This window comes from Ornithorhynchus anatinus, chromosome 8 (genome assembly GCF_004115215.2).
Source record: "Ornithorhynchus anatinus isolate Pmale09 chromosome 8, mOrnAna1.pri.v4, whole genome shotgun sequence".
Lineage (NCBI taxonomy): Eukaryota > Metazoa > Chordata > Mammalia > Monotremata > Ornithorhynchidae > Ornithorhynchus > Ornithorhynchus anatinus.
The window spans coordinates 54,036,191-54,059,845 of NC_041735.1; the positions used below are offsets into that span (position 1 = coordinate 54,036,191).

General features: G+C 42.4%; 1 protein-coding gene across 3 annotated transcripts in view; it reads right to left on the reverse strand.

The window, feature by feature from the left end:
• Nucleotides 1–21,135, reverse strand: part of CREB5 (cAMP responsive element binding protein 5) — a 369,622-nt gene extending 348,487 nt beyond the window's left edge. The window contains exons 1-2 of one of the 3 annotated variants that reach the window (XM_029070322.2): nucleotides 21,069–21,135; nucleotides 14,366–14,459 (exon numbers count right to left, since the gene is read on the reverse strand). In XM_029070322.2, the coding sequence (XP_028926155.1) occupies nucleotides 14,366–14,459; nucleotides 21,069–21,122 (148 nt within the window). In that variant the 5' untranslated portion in view covers nucleotides 21,123–21,135. Of the gene's footprint in view, nucleotides 1–4,523; nucleotides 4,615–14,365; nucleotides 14,460–21,068 lie in introns of those variants that run through there. The other 2 variants (XM_029070325.1, XM_029070324.1) reach the window with 2 other exon arrangements.
• Nucleotides 21,136–23,655: the final 2,520 nt, after the last annotated feature.

Consider the following 23,655-nt stretch of genomic DNA (forward strand, 5'->3'; position numbering starts at 1 on the left):
CACTTAACTTCTCTGTGCCTCAGTTACCTCATCTGTAAAATGGGGATTAAGACTGTGAGCCCCACGTGGGACAACCTGATTCCCTTGTGTCTACCCCAGTGCTTAGAACAGTGCTCGGCGCATAGTAAGCGCATAACAAATACCAACATTATTCTTGTTCTTTTCTCCAAATTCTTAGTTTTGGTCTTTACCCTTGAGAAGTAATTGAAAATTAAAGCGCAACCAGGAAAGGAGACTTCTCCATTCCAATCCGGGCTCTGCGTTGAGGACCCTCCAGACTGTAAGCTCGTTGTGGGGAGGGAACGTGTCTGTTATATTGTACTCTCCCAAGCACCTAGTATAGCACTGTGCACAAAGTAAGCACTCAACAAATACATCTGACTGACTACGGAGGCGGAGTGGAGAATCCCAGCAGCAATCTAGATCTAAGTGACTAATATACTTCAACTTTGTCCCTTTACGCACTCACATGCCTGGCCAGATGTGAAGGGGAGGGGCAGGTTGATTTGCCAAGTCCTGGGGATGGACAGAGCCCAGCGACCACTCCTGAGAGTGGGCCTGGCTCCCAAGCCCCTGGCTGGGGCAGACCAAACTGATGAACCCAGGGTTTGAGGCAAACAGAATCACAGAGCTTTGAGACACCACACCACTGAGCTAGGAACAGGGCAGGAAACTGGATCTAAGCTGAAATGCAGGGTGACAGTGGGGGTGAAGAACCTGAGAGGAAACTAGCTCTCTTCCTTAAAAGCCCTCAGAGCTCATCTCCTCCAGGAGGCCTTCCCAGACTGAATCTCCCTTTTCTTCTGCTCCTCCTCCCCTAATGCCCCTACTCCCTCCCTCTGCTCTACCCCCTTCCCCGCCCCACTGCACTTGTGTATATACATATTCTATTCATTTTATTAATGATGTATTATATATCTATAATTCTAATTATCTATTTTGATGCTACTGATGCCTGCCTACTTGTTTTGTTGTCTGTCTCCCCTTTCTAGACTGTGAGCCTGTTCTTGGGTAGGGACTGTCTCTATCTGTTGCCGAATTGTACTATCCAAGTGGTTAGTACAGTGCTCTGCACCCAGTAAGCGCTCAATAAATACAACTGAATGAAAGAAAGATCTGGAATAGAGAGACAAAGGGCAGAGGACAAGTCAGTGAGACATAGAAATGTGGATAAGATGAGGAGGGAGATAGGGAACAGGAAATACAAGGAGAGCAATATCTCTTCACTACACAGAAGTCTTCAGTGGCTGCAAGTCTCCCTCTGCATCAAACAGAAATGCCTGAGCATTGGCTCTGGCTTTCTCTATTTTATGAGTCAACTTTTTTTTTACCCACTACACCTCAGCTGGTTTCCCAAACTCATCCAACTGTAGCCTACTTTCAACTCACCCTCAAGAGGGAAGACGGTGGGAGAGAACAGGAAAGAGACAGAGAAAGGAGAGGAAAGAGAGAAGGAGGATGAGGAGAAACATGGACAAATATGGAAAATGAAATTGGTAAAATTTGAGAGAAGAGAGAAAGTACAAAAGAGGCAACTGAAAGCTACAAAAGGATAAGGAAGGAGCAGAGCAGCAGGAGATGAAAACTGATAAGGAAATGTTAAAATGACATGAATCTTCATAGGTTTCTGCTAGTAAAATGAATTGCCTGAATTCTTACTAAAAAGGAACTGGTTTCTAACAAGAAGAAAAAAAGGAGGGTGGTAGGTCTATGGTCTAAAGAGAGAGCACCCCAGTCCCCAATCCTCTAAACGCTCAGCTGTTTGTCTATAACCACGGGGTCACCAGTAGCCAAACAGATATTTTCCCAATATATTTCCAGCTCCACTAGTTTGCCCTGTGACCTTGGGTAAGTCATTTAACTTCTCTGTGTTTCACTTTCCTCAACTCAAAAATGGGGATTCAATACCTGCTCTCCCTTCTACTTAGACTGTGAGTCCCATGTGGGACAGGGACAGTTTTCTACCTGATTAACTTGTATCTACCCCCCTCACAATTAGGTTAGTGTTTGATGAGTAGTAAGAGCTTAAACACCACACACATAAAAAAGGGAAAGGGAGGCTACCGTCAACTAAAACAACAGAACAGTGACTACAACTGGGTCCAGGGCTGTAATAGTGATGATCTATTTTGTGCAGAACAAGGGTGACAGCAACAGTAACATTAGCTGCCTGATGAGAACACTCAAGATGTGCCAGTCTCAGAGTTACCTGGCACAACCGATGTGGTGATAGCAGTAGGGAGTTAAAAGGACAAACATGCCCTGGCATCTCTGCTCTCATCAACTGGGAAACATCCTCAAATTCTACTCTGTCAGTCCTTCACCATCTTTAGTGTTCCAGGAAGCCACCCACAATTCCTTTTCCTTAAACCCAGGAAAGAGGAAAAGAGTAATCACTGTATTTACTGAGCAATGACTGTATGCAGAATACTGTACTAAGCACTTAGGGGAGTACAGAGTTGGTAGATATTCCCTGCCCACAATGAGCTTACAGTCTAGAAGGGTAATTATTTAGGATGTCTTTCTTAGTTTTTTCCAATTTGGATTTTTCTCGAGCATACACCAAATTAAAAAAAACAAAACACCTTAGCATTTGGAGTACAGGACCCAGTTTCTCCTCTTCCAGTGATTCAATTTTACTGAATAAACTATGCATTTGTTTCACAATTGAAATAGTATCTAGTATTACAGCTTTCAAATTCATTTTCAGCTGACTTGGTTGGCATCTCAAAATTGGTTTCACCCTTCATTAAAAATAACATAGAATCTCTAATGAGCCTTGAGCACACACAGAGCAAGTTTCAAGTAAATAATAAAACCTTTGAAAGTTTTTAATGGATGCAGCTAAATCTACATACCGTACATCAGAAGTAAAAGGGGGAAAAATTATCTCTACAGGGTAAGTCAAAAAGCCAAGACACTGTTATTTCACACCAGAAGTTAAAGGATAATAGTCATGGTCTCATAAATGAGAATACCTGAGAACCACACCTCAGTGAGTACAGACAGTATATACCACTTAGCAGCACAGACTTCAGCTGCATGAAAAATAATCATAGCTTATGCTCCATGTGTTGTTAATAGCTTAGGTGTGGTCAGTAAAGATGGGAGATGTTCAAAGGATTTGGAGGATTGGTTTGGACAAGTATCCAATGGCTTGAATGCTTGTCCTAAAGTCTGAATAGTTTTCCATTTCTTTTTCTCCCCTTATTACTTCCGCTCCTGATCCTAGACAAACTCAACCACCGTACAGAGAATGTGAGATCCACATTCCCAAACCAACGTTAGGTAAACTTTTTCATAACCTCAGAAAAGGTTTGAGGCTGGGTTCTAGTCAAAGGTTCTTCGTTTCAAACAGGCTTGTAGATCTCTATCATCAGTTGCCGCAGGTAGTCGGATGACAAATTGTACAGTCAGAGCAGCTGAGGTCTAATCAACTAACTGAGATCCTCAAAGACTCCAGAAATTCAATCAGCCTAAGTTGGCACGACAAAGTCAAGAAGGATACAATGCAAGGACTCATTTGGCCTCTCCTAGCCGTGTCCCCTCCAGAACACTGGGTGATAGCATGATTTATATTTATATTTTAGGTGCTGTACTTTCAACAGCTACAGGGATGTTGCTGAGACCAAAAAAAACACCCACCTTTCAAAACTTTAGATTTTAAAGAAGTCCAAGAGAAATGCCAGAACCATTTAGGGCTTTGTGGGGGAATGGTCAAGCATGAAATAATGAGTGTTAAAGAGTTGAAAAGTCTTTTTGGAAAAATTAAAGTTTTTGTATTTGCTTCCCTTTTGGGGAAAGGGAAATCTTCTGAAGAAAATACCTTTGAAATGGGCTGCTTTAATATGAACTGTCTTGGAGAATGCTAAGTTAGAGGAAAACATACTGTGAGCCTACCATTCACATAGCTTCCAGAGCATGCTCTGCATCCCTGGCACTGTGATTCTCTGATTCATCTTATCAGTCTTTGTGAATGGAAATGTGACTAGCTGGGTACTACTACCAATGACTGACTCTACACTCCACCCTTGTAAGGACTTTAACTTCCCCCTTTCTATGGTTACCTGTCTCTCCCTGACCCCTTCCCCCATGGTAAAGGGTCATGATTTTCTAATGAACTGATGGATCAAATAAATCCAGAGATTGAAACCTGATGAATTATTTTTAAAAATAAAGGTGGTAAGTCTGCTGTCTAATTTAGTAATAGGCACCTGACTTGTTCAGCTTCAAAACTTAACAAGTTCTATTCTCAAATAACAGACCTGCCCCTCTTAAAGCCAAAGAGAAAATGAGGATCACAATTCTTCTGCAAAAGTTTCCATTCTATTGGCTGGATGCTATCAGAGGTCAAACAAAATGATAATACCAAAAAAGTACACATTTCTTGAATTGGGATTTAAAGTGGTGATAGAAGGTTAAAAAAACCCACTCCATTTAACATCACAGTTGAGAGTAAAGCAATTTCCAAAATTGATAAAAACCTCAAACATCATTAGTTATTTTGCTACTAACTCTCTCACCTTCATTCACTCGGGAATAATACTACAGGAGAAAGAACGGCACTAAACCTGACCTGCCGCTCCATCTCAGGGTGGGTGTTCTACTTCTCTCAGGTAGACTTTCCCAGGGCCCTCAGAAGAATTAAATAGCATTTTTACCCAGGATTCTTCTAATTGCCACCAGCTTGCTCTTGCTTACTAATGGATTCCAGATGATACTTTAACATTTAAGGCAATGTGAGGTGGCCAGCTCACAACTGGAAACTACTTTCAGCTGACTGGTAATGAGAATAGTGTTCAGCACTGCCCAATCAGGCTCCCCGCACAAAGCAAGGAGAGGAATTAATACACTTTTCCAGCTAACTCAGGAAAAAAATAATTGTATCTTTGCCTGATTTTCACCAGATCACGGAGGCAGGCAGAGAAGCCCCCATATAAAGTTAACTTTCTACTTCCTTCTTGCACCCAGGATCACTTGATTGATACCAGTGGGGAATTTATGTAACTTTTAAACATTCCCCCTGGGGCTATTCAGTACCAAATGGTGCTGTGAACCTTTCCTCACCCACCAACCTTGCATTTTCTTCCCCTGAGCACAAGAATTGTTTAAACTGGAGCCTGAAAGTTAGAGATGACTCATTTTGTCTAGCATACTGCCAAGTCAGTCCCACTTTTTTAATGGTATTTAAGCACTTCATTCACTTGCATATACTGAGTGCTTAGTGTGTGCAAACCACTGTACTAAGCACTTACTATGTGCTAGGGATTATTCTAAGTACTGGGGGTGGATAAAGTTTATAATAATATTTGTGGTATTTATTAAGCATTTACTATATGAAAGGAACTGGGGTAGATACAAGCTAACCAGGTTGGACACACTCCCTGTCCCATATGGGGCTCAGAGTCTTAATCCCCATTTTGCAGTTGAGGGAAATGAGGTAAAGAGAAGTTAAGTAACTTACCCAAGGTCCCACAGCAGACAAGTGTTGGAGCTGGAATTAGAACTCAGATCCTCCTGACTCCCAGGCCTGTGCTCTATTCACTAGGACATGCTGTTTGAGCCCTGATGACTGGTTTATCTCTAGGGCACACTCAGACCAGTTACAAACTGGAGAGGGAAACAAATGAAGGGGGAACCTCTCATGTCTCCCTCCCTGACAGCCTACCCACTTCCTATGCTATTAAAATAGGAAATCACAGAGATGAATCCAGGGAGGCAATGAGTGGTGGTTAGAGTTGTTGCTATCTCTGACTATATTGGCCAAGTATGCTAAGGAAATCTTGAAAATGGGAGTAGCAATGACAAAATTATGTGCACCTGAATCCTCCTTCCCCGAAAAAGTCATCTCAAATTTTCACTGTTGAAAATTAAATAGGTCTATAGTGAATAGAGCATAGGCCTGGATGGCAGAAAACCTAGGTTCTAATCCTAGGTCTACCATTTGTCTGCTGTGTAATCTTGGGCAAGTCACTTAACTTATCTGTGCCTGTTACCTCATCCAAAAAATGGGGATTAAGACTGTGAGCCCCCTTTGCACAGGATAATGTGGTTATCTTGTACCTACCACAGCACTTAGTACAGTGCATAGCCCAGAGTAAATGTTTAACTACCACTTTTAAAGCATAAAACCTTAACAGAGCAAAGAACATCCAGGTCACCTGCTCCAAGGCAGTAACCAGAATATCTTCACCTTGGGGAGGATGCAGAGATTGAGAGTTATTTAAAGGAGGTGGAACAGAATCCAGTGACCAGAGCTCACCAGCCCCTTCCTCAGAAGTGAAGAAGTAATATGTCTGTAGCCTAAGCACTTGTTGAGTGACTCTTTAATGAGGGGAGTGAGTAGCAAAGGCCAATCCAGTGGAGGACCCCCATCAATCAAGAGTATTTATTGAGCACTTAGTTGGGGTAGAGCATTAGCACTTGGGAGATTCAGTACAGAGGACGTAGGCACGTACCCTGTCCACACTAAGCTTACAGTCTAGATCCAGAGAAGGGCAAGAAGACTGATGAAACATTGAAGTAGCAGCTTTGGGTTTCTTACCATTTAAAAGTGTTTCTTCAATCAGGTCTTTTCAAAGTGCATCTTAGAAATCTGAAAGTATCTAACTTCGGGCCAGGCTCAAAGTGGTTGCACTTGAGCTACTGCTAAGGGAAAAACAACTAGAGTAATTCTTTGAAAGGGAAATACAAAAAAACTGCCCTCTCAGCTCAAACTCAAAGAAAAAAAATGCATAAAGCAAAGGCCTGCCTCCCTCTCCCAAATACAGCCTCTGTTTTTCTTCAGGAAATATGAGAATAAAGCAAAACTAACATTCATCAAGAGGTCTGGAATTTTAATTTCCCAAGTTGGCTTAATTATGAAGCTCTGCAGGTGATGCAATATGCTGCCAGGATACTTGTCAGGTGTGTGCGTGTCTGTGTCTGTCTTTCTCCATCCATTTCCACTGGTAAGAAGCAGAAAAGGAAAGTAAATCAGATTCTACAAACTGATTTGTGATGGATCTCATTGTAGTTCCAATGCCAGTGGCTTCACTTGGTGGTCTCCAGGAGTTATGAGTGTTAGCCATAGGCTCACTTGTGGGCAGGGAACGTGTCTACCAACTCGGTTGTATTTTATTCTCCCAAGAGCTTGGTACTGCATGCAGTAAGTGTTCAACAAATTGATTACATTGTGATTTACCTTTTATAGGGCCCTTCACAATTGCTAAGTCCCTTAAAATTACAAATGATAGTTATTCCTCACACCAATGGATTATGTCCAAAGGGCAAGTGAAGCAGCATGGCTTAGTGGATAGACCATGAGCCAGGCATCAGAAGGGCCTGGAGTCTACAGAAGGGGCTGGAGTCTAATCCCCAATCTGCCACATGTCTGCTGTGTGACCTTGGGCAAGTTACTTAGCTTCTCTGTGCCTCTGTTACCTCATCTGTAAAATGGGGATTAAGAGTGTGAACCTCATGTGGGAGAGGGACTGTCCAACCTGATTAACTTGTATCTATCCCAATGCTCAGTACAGTGTTTGGCACATAAAAAGCACTTAATAAGTACCACGATAATAATAACTGTTATTATTATTATTGCCATGGGTCACAAGGTAAATCTTACCAGCTCACTGCTAACTCCTCCTACATATCACAGACTTTAGACAATTGGAGAGTAGGTGTCTTTTTCCTTCCTCCTCTGGACTGTAAACTTACTGTGGGTAGGGGACATGTCTACCACCTCTGCTGTACTCTCCCAAGCGCTTAGTACAGTGCTCTATATAGAGTAAGTGCTCAGTAAATACCACTGATTGATTCTCAAAATAGTCTAGGCCTATTCCACAATGCCCGATAACTTTGCTTGTGGAACACATGGATTATCAACATGTTTCTTATGACAGCTCACACCCCATGTTGAAAGGTGTCTCTGATTTCTCTGGGATGTGAAAGCACTTCTGCTCCAAAATGTCTAAAGCAGGCTTAAAGATAGCCACTGGACCATCTGCAAGGGCCAGTAATGATTCATGGAAAAACAGCAGTATGGACATGGTTATTTGAATCATTTTTCTCTCAGGGGTAAAGGCAGGCTGAAACCCCAATTGGAGGAAAGGCTGTAAAAATTTTGAGCATTGGCACATGTTTTATCTGCAAGATTTCAAAATGCAGCCTTAGGCCATGCCATGCCAGAGTGAACAGTGAACTTACTATGAATACGCTGTGAAGAATCAATCTGGCTAATACTGCACTCTAATGAAAAGAAGTTATTTTTATTTGGCAGCCCTAATTTAACATTGGCCATATGGTTTCTTCAGACATTTCAAAAACATCCTCATTAGAATTAAGGCCAAATATGTGAAGGCTTGGACCATGAGAAAATAATTGGAGAGAGGGACGATGAAGGAGCTTATAAAAAGAATTGAACTACCCCAAAGGGACATTCGGGAAATTCCTGGTGGTGTAACAAAGGGAGTAATCTCAAAATCAATCATTCAATGGCATTTATTGAGTGCTTACTATGTGCAAAGCCCTGTAGTGAGTGCTTGGCAGAGTACAATAGAGTTGGCGGACACGAACCCTGCCCTCAAGAATCTTACAATCCAGTGGGAACCCTGTATCAAACCTAGGTAGCCTTGTTTTTGCCACTCTTTTTTTGTCCTATTAGAGGAGCAGTGTGGTCTAATGGAAAGCGCATGGGCCTGAAAGTTCTAATCCCAGCTCCACCACTTGCCTGCTGTGTGACCTTAGGCAAGTCACTTAACTTCTTTGGGTCTCAGTTTCCTCATCTGTAAAATGGAGATCAAATACCTGTTCACCTTTCTACTAGACTGTGAGCCACATATGGGACAGGGATGGTGCCCAATCTGATTATCTTGTATCTTTCCCACCGCTTAACACAATGTTTGGCACACACTAAGTGCTTAATACCACAATTATTACCGTCATTAAGACAGGTTTAGCTAGCAGGTACTGTGTTCAGGGATAGTGTGCATTTTAATAAGTGTAGCTCTCTGACAAGCATAGCCAGAGGTCCACCCTGTGTTATAGATGTAAAGTCATCCTGCCTCTTACAATCCTCATCCATACAGTGAACACCTGTGGCATTTTGGCCATGCACCTGATTGGAGCATTTAATGCATAATTGAGGGATGAGGAAGTGATTTGCTTAAAAAAAAAATGAATTCTCTGAACTAGCTGCCCTAATGTTACTTTGAGATGCTACAGGATTTTGCCTTTGGAAATTATTGAATTCATCATTTTAGGCAGTAAATTTATTGAAAACTGCCCCTAAAGCAAATGGGTATCAATGTCTGAAGTAAAAATTGGACTGCTGGATGGACTTAAATAACTTCATTCAGTCAGATTTATTGAGCCCTTACTGTGTGCAAAACACTGTACTAAGCATGTGGAAGAGTACAATAAAACAATTAACAGACACATTCCCCGTCTATAATAATGTGTGCAAGTTTAGAAATACAGATTTAAAAAAAAGGTAAATGAACTCAAACAAATGATTAATCCCAAAATGGAGGAAATGGAAATTTCATCTTCAATTGCACATATGATTGTCTAATAAGGATGTCACAAAGACAGGAGTCTCTGTCTTCCCCATTGGAGCGTAAATTCCTTGTGGGCAAAGAATGTGTCACTTTGCAATTAGTATAGTGCATTGAAATCAGTGGACACTCGCTAAACACCATTAACTATTACTACTCTGGAACCTCTAGACTTTAAGCTCATCGTGGGCAGGGAATGTGTTTTTATTGTTACAGTGTACTCTCTCACAAGCACTTAGTAAAGTGCTTTGCACACAGTAAGCACTCAATAAATATGATTGAATGAATGGAACTTTTGGGGAGCTGTCCATCAAGAAGCCTTGTTCCACTCTCTGAAATCAGAGTCCCATGACTCGGGCCTCCAAAATCTTCTCTAACCCTAAAACTATGCCACAGTCATCAATGCACAACTCCCTAAGGCCTGAAAACAACAGGGAGAAAGAGAGATTCTTCAGGGATCGGTCAGACTCCTCACAGCAGCACTGCTCTCTGATAAGCTTCCATCTCATGGATGGTTTCAGGACAGATGTGCTGAAATGGGAACAAAAAGCACTGGATAACCCAGAATTGGCAAATCAAACCTCAATGTGGCACACCCACTCAATGAGGGTGCTTAACATCAGCTCACAGTGTCGAACACTGTTTTTCACAAACCAAATGTTTTCGATGGATCCCGGCACCTTACAATGGTTTTTGGTAAGCACTTACAACATGTCAGGCACCATACTGAGCACTGAGATAGATCCTAGCTGATCAGTTGGACACAGTCCCTATGCCACATAGGGCTCACAGTCTTAATCCCTATTTTTACAGATAAGGTAACTGAGGCACAGAGAAGTCAAGTGACTCATCCAAGATCACATAGCAGAGAAGTAGCAGCGCCAGGATGAGAACCCAGATCCTTCTGACTCCCAGGCTTGTGCTCTATCCACTAGGCCACACTGCTTCTATCCTCAACTGACAGGAAGCCCTGACGAAAATTCATATTACTTCTGCTCTGTGTGGTGCCGAATGCTGGTCTGATCATCACCCAACAGGTTCCAAACTTTCCCTAAATGATAAAACACGTATCACAAAGTAGCATATGAACCCCCCAGGATTCTGAATGACGTACTCCCGGAGAATGAGGAAGCGCTGCAGAAAACTTCCCCAACAACCTCGAAGCAGCTCTTTTAGGGCAAGAAACTATTCCTGCCTCTACCAGTAGGACCAAAGATTAATTGTGACTTTTACTGCTGTACTGTATTCTCCCAAGCACTTAGAACAGTACTCTGCACACAGTATAAGTGTTCAATAAAAATGATTGAATGAATAAATATTCATTCATGCGGCTCGAGAGGAGCAGCATGGCCTAGTGGCAAGAACACGGGCTTGGGAGTCAGAAATCATGGGTTCTAATCCCAGTTTTGCCACTTCTTTGCTGTGTGATCTTGGGCAAGTCACTTAACTTCTCTGTGCCTCAGTTACCACATCTTTAAAATGGGGATTGAGACTGTGAGTCCCATGTGGGTCAATCTGATTACTTTGTATTTACCCCAGTGCTTAGAACAGTGCTTGGTACATAGTAAGCACTTAACAAATACCATAATCATTATCATTATTCCTCTCTAATTACTCTCTGAGACTCTAGGTGCTACCAGGACAAACCCCACTAGGGCTACTTTAATGAGAATGACTGCACCAACAACACTTAGAAGGTAATGGATATTTAGCATAGCCTTCGAAATAGAATACAGAACAAGCTGAAAGCCAGTCAGGACAGGTGGGGAAAAGTTAAGGCTGAGGCTGAAACCAAACCAAGGGCTTGATCGCAACCCTGAAGAGGTGATGTGGACTGGCAAACTGTCGGTCTGCCCCTAAAGAGCATATTTGACTCCATTACCATCCCAGTTAAAAAGGGAATATTAGGACGTGGTTGTCAAGTTAGCGATCTTCTTACTATACATCCCACCATTGCAGAGCATGGCTTAACTTGTTGCTGAGGGGCTTCATGGCTGTATATCAATGCCTGATAGGGCACAGAGGAGTATAGCTTGCTATACTTCTTTCCTAGATTAGTAAAAGATCTAGGCACAGGCCTGCTTTAGTAACTGAACTCCCAGCTGATGAGAAAATGGTCCAACTAGAGGAACCCAGGGCTGAACTCGCTACCTGATAGAGAAGACAAAGCCTTTTGTGTTCTGAACAATAATAATAATAATAATACTTATGGCACTTGTTAAGCACTTACTATGTGCCCATCACTGTTCTAAACCCTGGGGTAGGTACAAGTTAATCACGCTGGACACAGTTCCTGTCCCACAAGAGGCTCACACTCTCAATCCTCATTTTACAGATGAGGTAACTGAGGCCCAGAGAAGTGATGTGACTTAACAAAAAAAATAATAATAATAATATTGGTATTTGTTAAGCAGTTACTATGTGCAGAGCACTGTTCTAAGCACTGGGGTAGATACAGGGTAATCAGGTTGTCCCACGTGAGGCTCACAGTCTTAATCCCATTTTACAGATGAGGTAACTGAGGCACAGAGAAGTGAGGTGACTTGCTCACAGTCACACAGCTGACAAGTGACAGAGCCAGGATTCGAACCCATGACCTCTGACTCCCAAGCCCGTGCTCTTTCCACTGTGCCACGCTGCTTCTCTGACTCCTCAAACTCACACTGCAGACATGTGGCGGAGCTGGGATTAGAACCCACGTCCTTCTGACTCTCAGGCCCTTGCTCTATCCACGAAGCCTCACTGCTTCTGAAGTGCACAAGGCTCAGGACATGCCTTTGGAAGACTCACACCAGGCCTCAGGGAAGGTATAATGCCTCCAAGAGATCTGATCCAAAGTGGGCCCATTTCCTTGCTTTGGAAAACTGTAGTGCTGCTGGGGCTACACTGTCAAAACAGCGACTGGATTCAAGGTGGATCCATTTGTGGGTCCCCTAAAGCCACAGGACTTGGACTTGCTGGATCTCTGCACTACATTTCCAACATCACCTCCCCGCCCCCCGCCACCTCCCAAGAGGCGTATTAGATGCGGCACAATAGGGTTCATTCAGGCTGCTCTCTGTGGATGGCAGAACTGCACAGAGAAACTGGCCTGCTGCTGGCCTCATTCCAACATGGTGCTTTCTGCCTTCAGGGGCGAGTGGGGACCTGCTGTGCTTAGCATCTCTAGGCACGTAGGAAGGGTGGGTATGATCCTTCTCATCTCTGCTTAACCCTACAAAATTCACCTGAAATTCACCCTCATTTAAATTTCTTGCCCTCTTCTCCCACTCACACAAGTGGGCAAACAGCACTCAACAGAAACCACATAAACCATAGTTCTCACATCCTAAGCAAGGCTTCAGAATATTGCTGCCTCATAATAATTCAGGGGGCTGAAGCGAAAGAACCCCACTTTTCAGACACTCTAGTTCCTGCACTTATATAACTTCAAACCTAAAGGCAAAGAAGATTCTATGGATACATTAAAAACAGAGAGGTCAGGAGAGGCACGAGATGGAGGAAGGGACGAAAAGCGGCTTTCTTGGAACCATTTGGATCTCACAGATGTGAAGTTGTTGGCTCTGCTAGCCAGTTCCCTGTGGGTTTGTAAAAAAGTGTGGCTAAGGCCTAAGTCCAGAAAAGCTTTATCTCTTTACACTGGGGTGCAGCACTTAATGAATAATTTAGTTTATTTCTTCAGCTTGGAGGACTAAGTAAATCATGATTCGCTCAAGGATCGTCTAACCCTGCTGTGACATGGAGGAAATTGTTTGGACTCCTTCTGCCTTTAGGAAATGAGAAGTACAACTCTGACATACAGGGTTCATGGGAGAAAGAGCAGATAAAAATGAAAAGGTGGCGACACTGATAAATATAAAGAACTCAGAAATGTTAAATGAACTGGGGATGGCCCCTGCCTTGTGAGTATGTACTCCCTGGGTGTGATGGATACGTTGCAATTAACTATTTCATGGCCCCAGAGGGGTTCTGGGGACAAAATGTAATCTTGTTAAGTAAAAAAAGTTATCTGAGTTCTGCCCTCCATCTGCTCTTGCAGTGAGCTGCATATTATCCTTAGCTGGATCTACTCTACTGTTTTCCTCACAAATGATCAGGGCCAGTATATGCTGACTACAGAAGTAAATGAACTTCTGACGATAAACCAGTTGGATGGAGGGGGTGGCGGAAAGAAAGATGGGAAACTGGAGATATTGTGAGCTTGTTGCAGTTATCAGTGGTTAGTCCTTGGCAAGAAATAAAAAATGGGTGGTGATCCTTCATTTTGGTCCTTGCCTTTTGGCTAAGGCTTCTGAATTCTAATTTCAAGTTGGAATGTTGGTTCCAAGAGCAAAAGGAGAGATTTATTAATTCAAAAGTATGCCTTTACTGTGGTGGAGCTCTATAAAAGTTAAAGAGATAGTTTCTGACCTTGAGGAACTTACCCTCTAATGAAGAAGCTAAGCAGACAGAGAGGTGGAGTCCTGGTTTGTGGGATACGGCATGTTCGGAATACATCATGTCCCACAAGCCAATGCATAAAGCAATACCCAAGTCTTTAAAAGATTATTTAATTTAATTTAAAATTATCCAATTTCAAAAATAATGTTGCTAAGGAACCAAGTTTCATTTAACCATAAATTTCAAAGAAATAAGGAGAGTACACCCATGTCATCATAGAGGGAATTCTAAATTAGCTGATCCAATCTCTGTTGATTGTGCTTCCTTGGCTGACTGGGTCAGCCCCAGAAGTACATTAGAAATCTATGTCCTGTAGGTGTTTGTCAGCAGGAGTCATCCTGCAAAAGCAAAATGACACATAGGATCCTCTATGGCTTGGGGCTCCTTACCTGATAGCATACTGTCTGTTTTTATTGAAGGAAACTTCAAAGTCATTTCATGCTTGTGCCTGTGAATCATCAGATGATCCTCTGTTGGGAAGCGCTGTCAAGCCAAGAGAAAAAAGAAGAAGAAAGGCCATTCAGTTTCAGAACAGTCATTTAGCACCCGTGAGAGAGAGAAAATACTGTAACTAGCAATTTAAATGAAGGGTCAGAGTTCCAGATATTGAAGAAATCGAGAAGCGGCATGGCCTTATTGATAGAGCATAGGCCTGGGAGTCAGAAGGACCTGGGTTCTCATCCCAGCTCAGCCACTTGTCTACTGTGTGACCTCGGGCAAGGCACTTAGCTTCTCCTTACCTCAGTTATCTCATCTGTAAAATGTGGATTAAGACTGTGAGCCCTATGTGGGACATGGAGCATATCCAACTTGATACTAGACTAGTAATAATAATAATAATAATGGTATTTTTAAGCGCTTATCATGTGCCAGGCACTGTATTAACTACTGGCGTGGATACAAGCAAATCGGACTGGACACAGTCCCTGTCCTGCATGGGACTCACAGTCTCAATCCTCATTTTACAGAGGAGTGAACTGAGTCACAGAGAAGTGAAGTGACTTGCCCAAGGTCATAGAGCAGACATGTGGTGGAGCTGGGATTAGAATCCATGACCTTCTGTCTTCCAGGTGCGTGCTCTATCCACTATGCCATGCTGCTTCTCTAGTATGCACTTAACAATACGATATTAGAAAATAAACAAACACCACATGCAAGTTGGAAATGTAGCTGCTCCAGTGAACCTTTAGGTCCTCCCTAAATAAATGAGTTGGATTACAGGTGTAGCATTAGTTATGGGAAAGTTCGTAGGTATGTGTTGGGAACCAGAGGGTTAAGTCAATTCCAGAAGGTTAACTGAGTCCCTGCTAAATACCAATACAAGATAGTCAAGATAATGTGATCTCTCTCACCCTCAGAAATATTAACTTTTTAGATAATCATTTTCTACAACCAGTTGACTTAGTCCAGTTACTAAACAATGAATCTTCATGAGTCCTGGGAATTTATCACTGAAGGAATATCTTTTCAGTATTTTTTCCTCTACCAATCCAGAGGTTAAAACAGTGGTGGCAATATCATGGTGAATACCACGGACAGTGAATACAGCTAAGGGAATACAACCCCATTTTTAGTGGTATTTGTTAAAGCGCTTATTATGGTGCCAGGCAGTGTTCTAAGAGCTGGTGTAGATACAAGCTAATCAGGTTGGTCACAGTCCCTATCCCACATCGGGCTCCCAGTCTTAAGCCCCACTTTACAGAAGAGGTACCTGAGGCACAGAGAAGTGAAGTGACTGGCCCGAGGTCACACAACAGACAAGTGGCAGAGTCACAATTAGAACCCAGTTCCTTGTGACTCCCAGGCCTGTGCTCTTTTGACTCCCAGGCCTGTGCTCTATCCACTAAGCCATGCTACCTCTCATGGTGATAGTTTATATTCTGACCTTGTGCGACGTTCAACAAAACTCCTTAAAATAAGGTTATTTAAGGCACAAAGTAGAGTAATAACAAAAAGAACTACAGTCACAGCAGCATTGAAAACATTATCTCTGGTCTTCAAGCTTATGGAAAATTGCTGCAGCCAAAGGACAGAATAGAATTAGCTCTACGCCCTAAAGATTGCAAAAACATTCTGGACCTCTTTTCCACCATCAGTAACAGTTGAATGTCATGCGACATGGAAACTGTGAAGTTGAGGCATTCTCTGGGCTGTCCAGGCCATCTTTACAATAGGTATGTGTAGCAGAAAATGTTTGAACTTGCAGAGGTGTGTGATTCATTTCATATTTTGTCCAAGTATTATTTGCAACCAACTCATTCCACCCATTGACAGTTGTTGAGATAAGGCAGACTTTCGCTGCCAGTGTAGCTGCTGAGGCTTTAGGTGTGGTTTAGACACCATCATTTTGGATTTTCACATTTCCATGCACTGTCATGCATGAGAGCACAATTCTCTTGTAGTCATGACGTACCCAGGCATAGTGCACAGTCCATATGCACAGCTGAGGCCCCCGTTCCAACAGCAAATGCTATTTCTCTCACTCCCGTGGCCCCTCGAATGGTTTGTGGTGGTTGGGGAGGAGGAACATGGAGCAAAGAAAGGCAATAGCACTAGATTGTAAACTCCTGGTAAACTCCTTGTCCCCTCCCAACTTCTTAGTACAGTGTTTGCAGGTAGTAAGTGCTCAATAAATATCACTGATTAGTTGAAATTCCCCAGACTAAAAAAGGTTTAGAAGCACAGAGCAAAAACAAGTGTAATGTTTGCTCTCCACACATTTTCCTCTCTTGTCTGATAATGCTCTTTTCACATTCTATGACATCATCTAGAAAATGTATCAAATGGGCTACATTTCCTTTGCTGTTTTCTATACTGCTGAGTTCTCTGCCTACTGGGCCTAGATTTCTCCAAAACATCTAATTTAAAATTTTCCCTGCAGCATACCCACTCCCAACCTGCCCATAAACATTTACAATAAAATCTGGACTCCATTCTTCTCACTGGTTCAAGGTGTGGCCTAAAACATGGAATTTGTTTTTAAAAAATTATTAAACAGAAAGAAAATACTATTATAAAACAAAATCTGAGAAATAATAATATGCTAGCATCGATTCATAAAGTGATATTTCTGGCTACCTATGGCAGTCATACAAACAGGAAAATTTTACCTCAAAAATAAATGACCGTAATGTTATTGGCTGAGAGTTGTATTATTTTAACGTGTAAAAACCAGATTCTTCTGAGAAATGAAAGGCTGGAGTGGTGAAAGAAGAGGAAGAAGAGAAGGATGATAAATGTTGGGAAAAAAAATGGCTAGCTGGAAATGGGATGATGAGCTGAGAATGACCAATGGTATTTAGTTCCAGTGACAGCAAATCCTGCATTTGAGCTGGTCCTTGGGATGACCGTAATGGAAAGCTAATGGTAGACCCCGGACTGAATAGTGAGAAGTCATTACTAAAGGGAATGAAACAGTGCAGGTAAAGTTTTAGAAACAATAGGAAACAGAGTGTTTTACAGTCTGGAGAATAACTTCTAAAGAGCTCTGTGCCATCCTCCACCAACTAAATTCTGAGGTGATCTCAAAGTAACCGGGAAAATCACAAGAAAACAAGTTGCCAAAGAAGGGGAGAGGGAGAGGGAGAGACGTTCCCAAGGATGAAAAAAAAAATCCTTCATTTTCTCACTGAATCGTTGTTCAGTGTTTACTCATCTGGAAGAAATGCAGGGATGAAAAATTTACATTCAGCCGAGATGGAATGCGGGAATGGACTCTCCATGCTAATGTTGTGAGAAGAAACACATTGTAGGAATGAATTTTCCTTGATGTAATGGTATGCTTATGTCTGTAGTGTGAGAATCTGTGGGGCCTAAAGAAGCTTTGAGAATGAGGGAAAAAAGGTGGGAGGTTGGGGCTGGGGGAGTGTTTTTCAGAAGGCACTAAGGAGAAAAGGAGTTTTCTCTTCAATGCCAATTTATGTGCCTTTTCTGTAAACATGCTTTCTTCACAGTATGTGAGGCTGCCTGATTATTCTTGGAAGAGTTTGAATTAGGTGATCGAGGAGGAAATCCCCAAATCTCTCAACTGGTTTACTCATTTTAATGTATTTCAGAGAATGCAACACAACCCCGGAATGTGTGTGTGTGTGTGTGTGCGCGCGTGCACACGCATGCTCACATGCATGCAAATAGACATTTGAGCCCTCACTACAAGATGAGTGGGTGAGCATCTGTACATATTGACAAACTAATCAGAATTTCAGTTGGGTTCTGGAGGTAATATAGTCTATTATTAGTATGCTCCTGGAAGGTTTGGAAATGTCAGGTACTTGGCTACTGATGTTTTACCCAAAATTCAACCCAAATAGCACTTTAAAGGAGTGGCTGAGCCCCCTAAGCACTTGGATAACATCCCCCATACCCAGCATCTATCTGTATGTCTTTATATTTTATTACTTCCTCCTATTTGTAATTTATTCTAATGTCTGACTGTCTCATTGGATTATGCATTCTCTGAGGGCTGGGATTATTTTATTAACACTACTCCAATCAATCAGCGGCATTTATTGAACACTTACTGTGTGCAGAACACTGTATAAAGCATTTTAGAGACTATAATAGAATTGGTATCCTGCCCATAAGGAGTTCACAGTCTAGAGGGGGAAACAATTAAAATTAATTACAAATAGGGAAAATGGCAGCGTATAAGGATAGGTGCATAAGTGCTGTGGGACTCAGGGTACGGTGAATATAGAAGTGCTTAAGAGATACACACCAAGGGTGACCACAAAAAGGAGGTCAAAAAGGTTGGAAAAATGAGGGGTTAGTCAAGGAAGGCCTCTTGGAGGAGATAAGATTTCAGTAGGGCTTTGAAGATGGGGAGAGTGGTGGCCTGTTAGATGTGAAGGAGGAGGGAGTTCCAGGCCTAGGGAGATATAAGCAAGGGGTCAGCAACGAGGCAGAGGAGATCCAGTACAGTGAAAAGTTTGCTGTTTAGAGGAGTGAAGTTTGTAGGCTGGGTTGCAGTAAGAGATTAGCGAGGCAAGGCAGGAGGGGGAGAGTTTATTGAAGGAGTGAGTGCCTTAAAGCCAATAGGAGTTTTGTTTGATTTGGAGATGGATGGGTAACCATTGGAGATTTTGCGGGGTGGGGAAATTAGGACTGATCATTCCTCTAGAAATATCATCTGGGCAGCAGCAATATGGATTGTAGAGGGAAGTAAGGAAGTCCCAAATGCTTAGTACAGTCCCCTTGCACAAAGTAGGTGGGCATTAAATAGGACTGATTGTAGTAGAGACTTCTTTGGTGGGAACAGGCCCATTGCCCAGATTATACTGGTTCCCAGTGAACTACTCGCTAGATTTTTTGTACCCTATCATAGTGTTGTCAAGCCACTGGGGTACTGGTGCAATAGCTTTCTAATTACCATCTGGGTATCTCAGAGACTTATCACAGCTTTCATAGACACCTAACAGAGCTAAGGGATAGATGAAGAACCTGGGGAGTCTGGCAGCAAAAGCAGAGCAGAGAATTCAGGCAATTGCAGGGACTTGGCCTAAGAGAAAGTAAATACAAATCAGTCCTTTCTCAGTTAGACAGGGCAACTCTCCCTACTTATAATAGACCGTCCTATTTTAGCAAAACACCACTTGCCGATCCACTTGCCCTTTCTATCTATCTGTCTGTGTTTATGTAGTGCCTAAGTACTTGAGAAGGGTCGCCCACAGCAATTCACTTCAAGTGGAGTGCTAAGGTCTCCCCATAATTTTCCCCATCACTTTTCTATTTATAGGTTTGAAATAAATATTCACATACATGTCCATGCCATACTTACCTGCCAAGACCTGAGCAATAGGGCCTAGCTCCTCTAGCAGCAGCTGATAATCTCAGCAACCCTTCAGAGCAGCACTACAAACAACATCTTACATTTCAATAGCACCTTTCATCCAGAAGGCTTCTAAAGCCCTCTCCACACTCAACATGGGGAGAATGCAAACTACACAGAGATAACTTGGTTGTCCTGTTGCATTGCTAACCATTCCGGGGTGAGCCCTTTGCCCCATTATACCTAAAGCTACGAGGTGAAATTGAGGAGCGGGATTCATCCGTCTCACTTGGGACTACAGTGGCAATTTGGGGAAGGAGAATATAATTATCTGAGTTGAAAGGATGCCTGGTCCATAAAATTTTAACACACTTTGCTCTCTGCAAGTAAATAGCTGAGGATATTTTAGTGACTTCAAACGTCCACCTCAATTTATAATGACACCTAAAGACTATAACTGTGGGGAACAGTCCTGAGGGGAGAAAAGCAACTTAACCGAGTGGATAGAACATAGTCCCGGGAGTCAGAAAGCCCTGGGGTCTAATCCTGAATCCACCATTGATCTGCTGTTTGACCTTGGGCAAGTCACTTCACTTCTCTGTGCCTCGGTTACCTCATCTATAAAATGAGGATTAAGATTATGAGCCCCATGTAGGACATGGACTGTTTCCAACCTGATTAGCTTGGATCTACCCCAGCCCTTATTACAGTGTCTGGCACACAGTAAGCACTTAACAAATACCATAACAAAAAACCAGAGTGCAAAGTTTAGGTGTTCCCCTGGTTGTGAAATCTCAGGATAAACAATGAAGTGTGGATTTGGAGTCAGGAAAGCAGAAAACCATTCTGTTTGCTTTTAAGGACAAACGTACAAACGATTTTCACCGTATCTACCCTGCCGTAGGGCCAAATTTCCACTTCAAATGAGACTCAAAGCAATGAGTGGGCACTTCCATGGTAAAAGAAGATCTCAGCCTGAAGACCCATAATTTCAAATCTCTCCCTAAAGAAATGGACTGTTCCCCTCCCCCACTTCTGAAATGACATTTCCCAGGAAGGACTGGGCATGTTTGATTTCCTTCCTGGAGGCGGCATTAGGATATGAAATGGCTGTGCCTGGAGCTGTACAATGGCTCTAATTTTTATCATTATTACTATTATTATGACTGGCAATAATAATAACAATAATAAAAATAATATTTTGGTTGAAATAAAAACCCAGCAGAAAGCAAGATTACGAGGTGAGTGTTAATAGAGCAGGAGGTGTTCTGCAAGCCAGAGCGAGTGTTGACTGCACAATTAAGGGTCCCATCCAATACACTCACCTGTGAGCAGCCTGGGGCACTGCAGACAAAGGGCCTCTCCTGATCCAAATTCATCTTTGATTCCTCATAAATCTAAAGGTTCAGAGGGAGGGGGAGGGGGGAAAACAGAAACCATGAATATCTTCTGCTTCCACCTCAGAAACCTGCAAAACGCAACTGGTTTGAGCTCCCTTTCTGTAGCTCTGTTTATCAAACTGCCGAAGTGGACAAGAAAAAATGAACATATATTTGAAGCACTAACTTTTGCTAATATTCATCAGGCTCCCTAGAGTCTGAGTTCTTATTGTTCTTTCCTGGGTATATATTTATTTTCAAGGGGGGCAACATCCCATTAGGTTGTCACAGCAAAAACAAAACAAAACAACAAACTCCCCCTACACGTTCAGAATTATTACTAATAAGCTCATGCCTGCTCAGAAAGATTCTGAATTCAAGATTTTACCTTTCCTCCTTTGGTTCCTGTTGAAAATCTTTAGAGATGGGATTTATGGAACATGGACTACAGCTGAATAATCATTAGTACTGAGAACAGTCCCGGGTGACCCATTAAATCAATAATACACATAGCTCAAGAAGGTAGGGCAAATGTACACTGGTCCTACAATCTCCTGCGGTCTAAGGTAGCCCAGAAGGAAATAACTGCTTGCAAATTATCTCTAAACCTACAAGAGCCCCGGTTTATTAATAATAATAATAATATTTATTAAGTGCTTACTATGTGCCAAGCACTGTTCTAAGCACTGGGGTAGACACAGAGTAATCAGGGTGGACACAGTCACTGTCCCACATGGGGCTCAAAGTCTTAATCCCCATTTTTTTCAACTCGGGGCACAAGGTATAAAATGGAATCTGAAAATACAAACAATAGGCCCCTCAAAACACTCAGTTGGGTCAACTTTACTGCTGACTTTGAGCCACCAAACCAAGGATTCAGTCTCTGGGTAGATGAATGGTTGGTACAAATTACTTAAAATGAGCTTCTCTCAAGGGGAAAAAACTATGTTTTTAGCTGGGCCATTTTTCAAACTCCAATTGAACTAAAGGCTCCCAGCTTATATGTTGTAAATGGCTTGTAAGCTTTTCCATTAAGTAGATCTAATACTGATGGACTCAGCTGTGATCACACAAGGTGAAAGATATCGCTTTGCTTTCTTGCTGGTAACATTCATCCCTGATCTGCACAAACATTTCAGTTATATGGAAAACTGGACGACCGGTCTGGGGAGAGATTTGGGCAAGCACAGAAGAAGCGGCTGGGTGTTAGATTTGAGATTCCCTTGTTGGGTTCTCAAGTCCCCAAATAAAAGCAGGTCTCCCTAAATCTGTGTCCTTACTTGGAGACTTGGGGCTTAATAAAACACAAGTGACTAAGGGGTCTCTTCATTTATATCCTCTAATTCACCTTAAAATATATCAAAGACAAGTCTAGGAATGCCCTTGGTAGAGTCTCAATTGTTAGCAATAACAGTTATAATAATATTTGTTAAATGTTTACTTTGTGCCACGCTCTGTACTAAGAACTGAAATAGACACAAAGAGAACTAGGTTGGACATAGTTCCGTCCTACTTGCTTCTTCCAGGACGTAGAAGGAAGACTGGATATTAATCAACTAATCAATGGTATTTATTGAGCTCCTTCTGTGTGCAGACCATTGTCCTAAGCGCTTGGGAAAGTACAGTACAAGAGAGTTGGTAGACATGTTTCCTGCCCACAACAAGCTTACATTTAGCCCATTTTACAGAGGAGGAAAATGAGGCACAGAGAAGTAGAGAGGCTTGCCCAAGGTTATACAGCAGGCAAATGGCACAGCCAGGATTAGAATCCAGGAACTCTGACTACCAGGCCCATGCTCTTAGTCATTAATAATAAGAGTGAATAATTATGCCTATGTCTACCCCAGCGCTTAGAACAGTGCTCGGCACATAGTAAGCGCTTAACAAATACCAACATTATTATTATTATTATTATGGTATTTGTGAAGCACTTACTATGTGTGAGGCACTGTTCTAAGCTCTGGGGTGGATACAAGCAAATCGTGTTGGATACAGTCCCTGTCACATGTGGGGCTCACAGCCTCAATCCCCATTTTACAAATGAGGTAACTGAGGCCCTGAGAAGTGAACAGACTTGCCCAAGGTCACACAGCAGACAAGTGGCAGAGCCTGGAATAGAACCGATCACATTTACTGTTCCACCCTTCAAAGTCTTATTGAAGGCACATCTCCTCCAAGAGGCCTTCCCTTACTAAGCCCCTATTTCCTCTTCCCCCACTCCCTTCTGTGTCACCCTGACTTGCTCTCTTTGTTCTTCCCCCCGTCCCAGCCACCGGCACTTGCGTACATATCTGGAATTTATTCATTTATATTAATGTCTGTCTCTCCCCATCTAAACTTTAAGCTTATTTGGGGCAGTGGATATGTCTGTTTATTGCTGTAATGTACTCTCCCAAGTTCTTAGTACAGTGCTCAGCAGAGAGTAAGCGCTCAATAAATATGACTGAATGAATGAAAGATCTTCTGACTCCCAGGCCCGTGTTCTATCCACTACCTCAAGCTGCTTCCCAGTTGATCCATAATGATTTGAATG